The sequence below is a fragment of the Hippocampus comes genome, unplaced genomic scaffold (genome assembly GCF_001891065.2).
Source record: "Hippocampus comes isolate QL1 unplaced genomic scaffold, H_comes_QL1_v1.1 scaffold26, whole genome shotgun sequence".
Classification (NCBI taxonomy): domain Eukaryota; kingdom Metazoa; phylum Chordata; class Actinopteri; order Syngnathiformes; family Syngnathidae; genus Hippocampus; species Hippocampus comes.
In genome coordinates, this window is record NW_017805004.1 from 357581 (window position 1) to 368795 (window position 11215).

An 11215-nucleotide genomic window follows, 5' to 3' on the forward strand; every position below is an offset into this window, starting at 1 on the left:
TTTTTTTTTTTAAACAGAAAAAAATAATTTCCCACGATTGGTCTGTCAAAATCAACCCATGAATTAGAAAAGAACAGACATTTAAAAAAAAAAAACTTGAATCAGAATTTCCCCATGTAATTATGGAAGAAGAAAGTGAGAAGATCTAATCATCCCCCTTTGCCTTTTTTCTTCTCCTTAGTTAAGTTATTGAGCATTCATTTTTGAACAGAAGCAACACTGAAGAATCCACCAAAAACACACCACCAAACCAGGGAAATAAATACAAGCAAACTGACGAGACGATGAGGCACACCTGAACAAGATGCAAGTGGCTGAGGGAGATGATTGGTAGACACGAAGGGCTGATGAGAACAGATGGACACAAAAACATCACGAGACGGGCATGAAAAGAAGACAAAACATAACGTGAAACAAAATCAAATCCAAATCAAAACAAAACCATCAGTCATGACATTTATACTGTTTTCTTAGACCACAGGTATCAAACCCAAGGCCCGGGGGCCAGATCCGGCCCGCCACGTCATTTTTTTGTGGCCCGTGAAAGCAAATCATGTGTGTTAACTACCATGATCCTTTCTAAAATCTGTACCGAAATGTCAAATTGTCATGTGTAATAAATAACGTTGAGATTTTGCAATAATTTTGTGACCGTGTTAACACTCACTCAAAACAATAATTGAACAAACTATTGTTGTTGATTTAAATGATTTCAAAACTGGTAATCCATCGATGTGTTGTGTACAAATAATAATATATCATCATTTATTTAGTTGCACTCTCGTAACGGCCCTCTGAGGGAAGACGTAACCCCAAAATCGCCCGCGACAAAAATGAGTTTGACACCCCTGTCTTAGACAGTCAGGAGTCAAAAGTAGGAAGTCAAAGGGGAATCAGAAATGATCTTTTTAGTATGGAAAATGATTGTGTGCTATCAAGTAGATAATACGAGTAATATTGCATGTACTACTGTAATTGCCACTAACCACATTTATATTCAGTCAGTCCTATTTTTACACAGAAACTTTATTTTGACCAACTTGAACGATTCGTCACGAAGTAGGAGCAGATACAAACAGCCAGATAATTTCTGAATGCCGTGTGACAAGCCGCAACGTTTAGATTTTGTCGGGGGCCTCAGAGTATGTGGCAGTTGAAAAGGGCTGATTTGTATTCAGTCGTATGCTACAGGTTGTGTTCCGCAAGAGTACATGCAGACATCACGTAAATTATTCAGACCTCTGCGAGGCAATGTTTTTAACTCGATTCAGGGGAATCAACATTGTGGAAGCACCACACCGAAAAGAACGATGTTTTAAATGTTCTTTATATCATTTTGCCAACTGGTTGCACCAAATGAGATCATCTGGATCCAGATACATTTTACAAGTAAATGGCTACCCCACTTCAAAATGTATTTGGATCCAGACACGTTTATTTCATTTTCAACAGCAGTGTGATTGCATGTGATCGCCATTTAGTGACAGATTGCGAGCAGCGCAGATTTGCATAATGCAAGTAGAGATCTCAGCAATGATATTTGTTGCAGTGATTGACAAGTCTCCCACATCAATTATAAGGATTTTCTTTGCCTTGTATTGTCTCTCAGTGAGTGTCACTAATTAAAGCAGTCAGTCTGACGTTCACACATGTAGCGTGAGCTGAGAACAAAACAGTCGCAGTGAGACGCAAAGTTTTTGTTGGTCCTTGTGAGGAAGAGAAGCTCGTCCGTTGTCTTGGATAGATGTAGAAATAGATGGACATTTACTCGGGTTAAAAAAAAGTGATATAAAGGTAGAAGTAATGCTTCAGCTACTGTACACCAGTTTAAATAACCAAGGAGAGACTCTATATAACAGTCCATCCATCCATCCATTTTTTAATCTGATTTATCATCACAATGGTCGCGGGCATGCTGGAATCTATCCCAGCTTTCATCGGGCAGTAGGCAGGGTCCATCCTGAACTGGTCGCCAGCCACAAGGCACACACAGAAAAACATCCGCACGCACATTCACGCCCAGGGACAATTTAGAGTGTTCCATTAACCTGCCATCCATGTTTTTGGAATGTGGGAGGAAACCGGAGCACCCCGGAGAAAACCCACAGAGGCACGGGGAGAACATGCAAACTCCACACAGGAAAGCCAGAGCCAGAATCGAACCCTGCACCTGTGCACTGTGAGACCGACATGCTAATCAGTCATCCACTGGGCCGCCCTATGTATAGTGATCGTGATTTTTTTAAATGAAATCGTGAAATAGTGAAAGCATTATATATATATATATACACACACACACACATAAAATACCCAAGTGTCCTATTTTACAACAAATCCAATTGGAATTTTATGAAACACATTTTCCAGTAATTCTTTCTGTGATTATCTGACTCTTTCAGCTCGTCTGATAGTCTGAATACCGTATTTTCCGCACGATAAGACGCTTCGGAATAGAAGGTGCACCTTCAATGAATGGCCTATTATAAAACAGTTTTCATATATAGGGTGCACTGGGTTTTAAGGTGCTTAGAATAGAAGCTACACTTGTGACTGCGGTTGCGTTATGCATCCACTAGATGGGGCTATGCTAAAGGGAATACAATACAATCCAGCTTCATTTACATAACGCTTTCACAACTGCTGCAGCTGTAAACAAAGCACTTCACAGAACATTTAAAATACTACGTCTAAGAAATCAAAATCCATATTTAAGGCGCATCGGATTGATTATAAGGTGCACGTTCGGCTTTTGAGAAAATTGAATGCTTTTAGTCGGACCTTATAATCACCACAAATTATTTTTGAGAAAGTCTCTTAAATAAGACCCTGAATGGGGAATACATTGTTTCTCCAACTCTATTTCCGTCACTGTGAATGTTCCCTCATAATGTTCTTCCATGTTGACTCCATTTTGCGGTTGACTTTATTTCCCCAGAGGTTACAAAGCCCTAGTAATGCAAGTGTGACGGTGATGAATGAAAGTTTATCAGAATAAATTATTTTTGTACATACTCAATTGATATTTTTTCGAGCTGTGCTCTCGGGCTTCTGTCAACTGTTCTTGATACTTGTTGATATGTTTACAGAATGAAATCAATCGAAGTATTGTCTTGTCTCCACCTCATTCATTTTTTTTCCCCTGAGGATGTTCATCATTTTTTTTCGGGACACGGATTGTTGATGGAGTCGTTACAGATGGCTAATGAGTTGCTTCATGAATGTCGAAACAAAGGTCTTATTCTTATTGTGCATGTTGTTCTCTCAGCAGCACCATCAATCGTCGGTGAGGTCATCAAAGAAAAAGTGCAGCAGCGCAGCATCCAGCTTTCATGGCAGGAGCCCCGACAACTCAATGGGGCCATCACAGAATATGAAATTAAATATTATAAAAAAGTAGGTAAATGTTTTTCTTATCTTCTACTGTTGACCGTATAGGGCCAAATATTTCATTGAAATGTAGTATGTCTTCAATTAAGACAATGAACCGTTGCTGCCAGGCAGAATTTCCGCCCACCTACAATAGATTCATCCACTCATCGATGCCACAAGCGACCGCGTTATGTTGAATGAATGTTATGAATGAATGCGAAAACAGGTCTCATGTCGACATGCTGAATTTATGCCATACAAGTAATTAAAGCTATGAACGGTCAGAATGGCTCCTAAAAAAGGAAAACTGAAAAAAGGGAGTGTTTGGAAGCGCTTGCCATAGATCAGAGGTCGGCAACCCAAAATGTTGAAAGAGCCATATTGGACCAAAAAAACCAAAAACAAATCTGCCTGGAGCCGCAAAAAATTAAAAGCCTTCTTTCTATAAGCCTTACAATGAAGGCAACACATGCTGTATGTATCTATATTAGCTATATTAGCCTAAAAAATTATAAATATTATCAAACAAAATTTGTGACTTAATCTTTTCAATGACAGTGCGACTTCCCACTTTGATAAAAAATAATAGCAGAAAAAAATGCAAGTTTCCCTGGATCTGTATGCTAAAATCCATCCATCCATCCATCCATGATCTGAACCGCTTAATTTTCATGAGAGCCGCCGGCGTGCTGGAGCCGATCCCAGCTAACTTCCAGCAGTAAGCGACGGATACCTTGAACTGGTTGCTAGCCAATTGCTTGGCACACATAAACAAACAACTATTTACACTCGCAGTGACACTTAGGAACAATATAGATTGTTCAATTAGCCTAATGTGCATGTTTTTGAATCGTGAGAGGAAACCAAAGCACCTTGAGAAAACCCATGCAGGCACAGGGAGAGCATGCAAATATGCTAACATGATGACCACTCTATGCTATGCTAGCAATCTGTCTATTTATCTATGTAGATATATTATACTGATTTAAATTGTGTCCATCGTAAGACAAAAATGACATTTTTAACATTCTTCACTGTCACATGGGTATAAATAACTAGTGTTAACGTGCAGAGTTAATCCTTAATTTCTTGTTAAACAGAAATCTTGTGATTTATGCTGAGGTGGCACGCATTATTCTCTTATGTGAGTGAATATTTGAACAGGTCCATATTTTTTTCTGATTTGGGGTAAATCCAATTTCAAAAACCGGTGCAAAGTTGAGGTGCTTTCCATTTTGTGTTGACCTGGCCAGATGTGAAAACTCAGACTTTTTTTTCATGTTTGCTGTGACCCAAATGTTTGCTTTATTCTCATTTAACTTTTAGGATCAGAAGGACCGAACCTATTCCACAGTCAGGGCCAAATCCACATCGGCAACCGTGAACAATCTGAAGCCCAGTACAGCCTATGTTTTCCAGATAAGAGCCTTCACACAGGCAGGATATGGAACTTTTGGACCAAGAATGGAGATAACGACAAAGGAAGAGGAAACCGGTAAGGTCTACCATCGCACATTTTACCCTTAAGTGTGAATATGTCGTTATACATGTGCTTGAGTTCGCCACATTTGTCCTTCAAAACTGTCGCAATTTGTCCACAAAATGGACGAATGTTTTACTTGTCCTCCCTGCTCCTCCATGCCTGATTCAAATGATCAGTTCATCAGCAAGATCTGCAGAAGCTCGAGAACGATCCTGATCATTTGAATCAGGTGTGTTGGAGCGGGGAGACATATAGAACATCCAGGATACCCTTAAATGATCCACCAGCTGTAATTTTCAAAACAATCTTCATTTGACTCTCACAATTTGCACCATTGGTTTACTGTGGGAGAATCTGACCACAGCATTTCATCAGTGCAGTTGGTAACACAGATTTTCCACTCAAGAGTTATACTCAACCTGATTGTTATCACAACTAACTATAGTGAGAGCCTTGGGAAATTATTTGACTTCAAGCAAAGCAATAACAAATTGCTACCATTTATGCTGACATCACGTCGCTGGGGAAAGGACGATGCAAAATGAAAAACTTTTGTGAGCATAATTCCAAATTAATCTAATCACTCACACAAGAATGCGTGCCGCTGCCTGTGCCGGTATTTGTTCATTTCACTGATGGATGAAAACGGCAAAAATCTGCAACGTTTCAAGCAAATTTTAAAAGTCATTATATTTAATCACAATTTTGCATGTTTTGTCTTGCTTTGAACAGTGACACTCACATCCATTTTATAATGGACTGTACTGTAATTTACACAGTTATGTAATGAATTGACAACATCGGAGACAGCAGAGGCCGGCGCGTCAGTAAATCTTTCCTGTCCATCATTCTCCAGCGGCCGGGAAATCCGCCCGTCATCGTCAATCTGTCATGACGTCAAGACGAACCAAACTGTAATCGTCCTACCGTCACTCCGTCAGCGTTATTTTAACCATGCTTTTGTCATCGCTAAATTACAGTTGGTCATGGCTATTTTAGGACCCATCAGTAAATTTCACCGGTCTGCCAGTCCATCAGTCGTCAGTCTTTCACTGGGTCATCGTTATTTTAACCACAATTCTGTCATCACCACATAAAGGTTTGTCACAAACTGTTGACAAGGGTAACGGCATTCAATTTCATTCACTTTACACACACAGAAAAAAAAGCACCACCATGCATATCCCAGCATATTGTCCATGTCGTTAATCGCTCTCTTCAGACAGGTGTATTCCCCGCCGCCTTGAAAATGGTGCTGTTGAAGCCCCTTCTGAAATCGTGCAGTTTTGGACTGCAGCATTTTTAAGAATGACCCACCTGGATCCAATTTACCGTTTTTAAGTCCGATTTTAGAGAATTTACCTTTCCTCCAATTAAATCATTTTTTAAAATACTGTACAAATAATATCTTTGAGAAATGTCAATCTGGTTTTAGGATGAACCATTGTACAGAGACAGCTCAAGTTTTACATGATACCAGGTGCAATGCAGACATGAAAAAAACTCAGTTTTGGTGCTATTGGATCTAAGTGCCGCTTTCGATGCAGTAGATCACCACATTTTATGAAACAGACTTAAAAACCTGATGAGCATCACTGGGACTGCTTTTAACTAGTTTCTTTGTAAGTATGTATACTTGTTCCTCCAAAACCCATGAAATTAAATGTGGGGTTCACCAGGGTTCAATTTTAGGCCCAATACTTTTTGATCTTGATCTATGCTTCCCCTTGGGGACGCCATCAGGAGACAAAATTTGATTGATTGTCAAAATCTTGACCACGCAGTTCATGTTTCAGTCTGGGAAACAAAAAGATGTCTAATGGGGCACAAAGTCTGGTGAACAAATAAGATGAGGAAGGATTTGACAGCTGTTGCAGTTGATAGCTCTAGATGGGAATTAACCCTTGTGGATTGTGTCCTTGACATGAAGGACATCGCTTTTAGAGAAAGGAGACTCATGCATCACAAATAAAAACGTTGTATCATCCGGGGTATGTGTGGGAAGGTTTTGGAGTTGTATGGAGGGAGTGAGAATTGCATATCAATCCCAATATCTTTCACTGTGCCCAATAATGTCTTATTGACTGCAAACGGTTTCTTTTAAATGTAACTGAGCATTTCTATTTTTCTGCATGTGTGTGTGTGTGTGTGTGTGTGTGTGTGTGTGTGTGTCTCCCTCTCATCAGCTGCAATTGTCTCCAGCGAGCAGAACCCTGTAATCATAATAGCGGTGGTCGCAGTGGCAGGAACCATAATCCTGGTGTTCATGGTCTTTGGCTTTATCATCGGGAGAAGGTACGCTCTCTCAGGCCCCGTTGACTCCCCACTTTTGTGAGTCTGATTGCCAATTAGCTTTTCTGTCATTCACAAGCTTCATCGTCACCCATCCTGTCATCCTGTCATGACATCTTATGCAAATAGACAGTGATCTTAACAGTTTTATATATATATATATATATATATATATATATATATATAAGATCATGCCTCGCGACCATTGTGAGGGCACACATAGACAAACAGCCATCCATGCTCACACTCACACCGAAGGACAATTAAGAGTGTCCCATTAACCTGCCACGCATGTTTTTGGAATGTGGGAGGAAACCGGAGTACCCAGAGAAAACCCAACAGGCACGGGGAGAACATGCAAACTCCACACAGTTAAGGCCAGAGCCGGGATCAAACCCTGCACCTCTGCACTGCGAGGCCGACGTGCTAACTCGTCGACGACCGGGCCGCCATGTTCAAATTAATCAGATGAAATAAAAATGATTTTCATTTAATAATTAAGTTGTGTTGCATTTTACTTTTGGAGAATCATCAACACGTGTGAGTGAGGGTGTACTCACACATTGAGAACCACTGCTTTTGGGATCTCAGATGGTTTCCACAATCGAAAATTTGGGAGAGCACTGAAGCGCAAAAATGAACTTTGATGTGATAGAATTGGAACGCTTAAACCAACATATTTAAACATATTTCAGCGTTACAGAAACTAAATCTCTGGCTCCAATAATTTGGGGGATGCCAGCAACTGCAGAAAAAGCATGTTTTATACAATCTTGTCCAAGTGCGTGACAATTGGATGTCTCTAGCCCTCCTGCTTGTCATTGTTTAAAATGTGGGAGAGCACACTCGAAAACTGCCTTGGGAGAGGCCAGCATCAATTGCCACAGTGCACTGAAATGACCCAGATGCAAGGAAATTGAATCAGGTTTTGTCCTAGATTATATGGCAAGACTCTGTCTTGTGACTGGCTCCAAAATTGCATTGTTGAAGACTCACTACGTCTCAATAACTTTTTTTATGGCATTTCGAAAATGTTTACATGAATGGAAAACATCGGTTCTCCCCGTCGCCTTTCATTTTTGCTCTGCCTCCTGCTAGCCACAATAACCACAGCTGTTCCGGTTTGCGCCAGCCCTTCCAGACATGCTCTTGAAAGACCCAAATTCCAACCGTGCATTTCGTCTCAGATTTGGTCATTCCCATAACGGCTGTTTAAATAATAAAATAAAATAATGTGCATTAACGTCTGCCAGTATTTTGCACGTTAAAGCTCAAAAATTGACTGCTCCGTGGACGCAATCTTTGGTGCATCAAGTGAGAAGGTCCGCTTCCTCATTGGTTTGTGTGAGCCATTAAATTTGTGGCACTTTTGCACATGCAAACCATTTGGAAATGAGGCCCTATGACCGGATAACCTTTTTTTTTTTTTTTTACATGGACATCACTGTTTTGAAATATAAATTGATTGGACGTTGACCGGCGTCACTCAATGTCTTTTTATATTGCAGTGGATATGATTCGAAACTTTTCTAAAATAAAGTGTCCATGTCTAGTTCATTTATAATGTATTGTTGGTTTCCGCTTTGCCATTCATGCAATTAAATGTGTTCATCTGTTTCTTTTCTGCCTTCATCTGATGGTTGCCCCTCTCTTCTTATGCCGCTGCAGGCACTGCGGGTACAGTAAAGCGGATCAAGAGGGAGATGAGGAGCTTTACTTTCAGTGTGAGTGCATATATATAGTACTTGTTCATAAAAATGGATGGTGTGCCTCGGAGGGCAGTAGATCCCATGAGGAAGGAACAAAAAAAATATAAAAAATTAAAAGCCAGACAGTTTAAAGAGCAAGAGTAAGTGTGGACAGGTGTGCTTTGTTTTGAGTGCTGCTTCAAGGCAAATTCTGTCAGTAAGAGTTTTTTAAACACTGATACAATGCCCCCTAATGATGCCCCCGGAGACCCCCACCTCAGACAGCTTCCTCAATCGAAACAGGGATGATACACTCAGGTGGCAAACTGCTGATTTGAAAAAGAAAGGGACCTACTATAGTGCTGGGGGGGCTTGATCTGTTACTCCTAAATACACTGTTCCAAAGTGTATTGTAACAGCGAGGCAAATTTTGCTTAATGCTGAAAACATGAAAGCATATTGTAAAAGCAAGACAACGAAGCCTTAACTTGTAATTGATGTTGATTGGTGCATTGTAGGACTATCACCATCATATTTTTTTATCATTGATTTTTCCATGGATTAATTGACCGACCCTGATGAATAAAATATATAGACTTTGGTTTCCCTTGCCCAGCCGCGGGTCACTGGGGCCCCCCTCCGGAGATTGAAGGAAAGAATGAATGGGGCCATATATTATCGTGACATACTGTATTAAGCCAAAGCCTCCCGCTATCAGTGAGAGGACTGAAGAACAAACCAATCACCTTGGCAACAAAAGGAGTGGCTCCGACTGAGGAATAGCCAGTCTCCAGACCTCAACTCCATCGAAAATCTGTGGCAGGAGTTGAAAGTCCAATACCAAACATTTCAGTCCTTTTCAAGTTAAAATGTGTCATGAAAATCTGACGCATCACAGAGAGTGTTGTTCACAGTCCTGACAAATTTTAAATTCTCAAAGAAAAAAAAAAAAGTGTACTTGAGAACACATGTATCGTTGGACTGATATGAGCTTTTGTCTTCATTTTACATACATAATTGCTCAGACAAGATCTAGATGTGTATATAAGCAATGTGTATTTATTTTTATTTCACCTTATAGTGATGATTTTTTTCCCCCACATTTCTTATGTGGGGTCAATTGTTCTTATTTTTAGCTATGCCCATTTTTGAAATGACGCTAACCTTAACGGTCAAGTGTGAAGTAAATTCGGCCAATCATATTTTGAGTAATAATTATAACAAAAACTATTTCAAGCATATTTTCATTACGTTTTTTTTTTTTTTGTTTTTTTTTTTAATGCAACCCACCTAGCTTCATAGTTAGACCCACAACAACCCGCTTAAGAATGAAAATGCTTTTGTTCGGCAATCTCCGGCAAGTGATGTCATTTACAGAATGCCTTGCCGCCAATCAATGAATAACTGTGGTTGTTGTTTAATAATGGAAACATTCGATTTAAAATATTATATGTGTACATGAATAGAATCCTGTACGAAAACATTCAACTATAAGAGTGCATCGATGGAATCCTCTGTAATAGTTTGCAACTAACAAGCCTGCCGACATAATGTGCGCAGTGGCCTACAACGCAACAGAAGTAGTTTAGCAATGACAATGTAGGACACCAGTGCTCGCGGGAATAAATCGAACCAAGTCGGTAATCCCATCATGTGCAATTTCCAGCACGGCATGGCATCGAATTGCAAATAATGCCAGGCTAAAAATCGCAGCCGATATAGCCTACCATTCTTCCAATCCCGATGAGTCTCGTGTCCACTCCTTGACCGGCTTTTAGGGCACAACATTTTCCGAATCCTGAGCATCTGGCTCATATATGTTTGGTCCCAGATACATATTGCCAAGAATCTCCTCTTCCTGCAAATCTTCAAACACCTCAGACATCGCTTTCCAAATCAATTTCGAGCTGGCTTTGTACACTTTCCATATTGAGCCTTGCTATTGTTATCATTGAAGTGATGTCACCATTCCGGGTTTGAGAATTTATGAAATAGAATTTTTTTTTCGTGTTTTATTAAACATTTTTTGTTTAATTGTTACATAAAAAAATAATAATTTTGGATTTTATAAAATGACTTCGCACTTGACCTTGAATTAATAAATTCATTAATTAATGTTGGGTGAGGGCGGGCCGGTAGTCGAGTGGTTAGCACGTCGACTTCACAGTGCAGAGGTACCGGGTTCAATTCCAGCTCCGGCCTTCCTATGTGGAGTTTGCATGTTCTCCCCATGCTTGCGTGGGTTTTCTCCGGGTCCTCCAGTTTCCTCCCACATTCCAAAACATGCATGGCAGGCTGATTGAACACTCCAAATTGTCCCTAGGTGTGAGTGTGAGCGCGAATGGTTGTTCGTTTCTGTGTGCCCTGCGATTGGCTGGCAACC

General features: G+C 40.2%; 1 protein-coding gene across 5 annotated transcripts in view; it reads left to right on the forward strand.

Moving 5' to 3' along the window:
* The window catches only part of epha7 (eph receptor A7), a 92405-nt gene that overhangs the window by 61317 nt on the left and 19873 nt on the right, over window positions 1–11215 (forward strand). Inside the window, exons 6-9 of one of the 5 annotated variants that reach the window (XM_019859096.1) lie at window positions 3266–3393; window positions 4696–4864; window positions 7039–7183; window positions 8813–8868. In XM_019859096.1, the coding sequence (XP_019714655.1) occupies window positions 3266–3393; window positions 4696–4864; window positions 7039–7183; window positions 8813–8868 (498 nt within the window). The remainder of the gene's footprint in view (window positions 1–3265; window positions 3394–4695; window positions 4865–7038; window positions 7184–8812; window positions 8869–11215) is intronic. The other 4 variants (XM_019859104.1, XM_019859114.1, XM_019859110.1 and 1 more) reach the window with 4 other exon arrangements.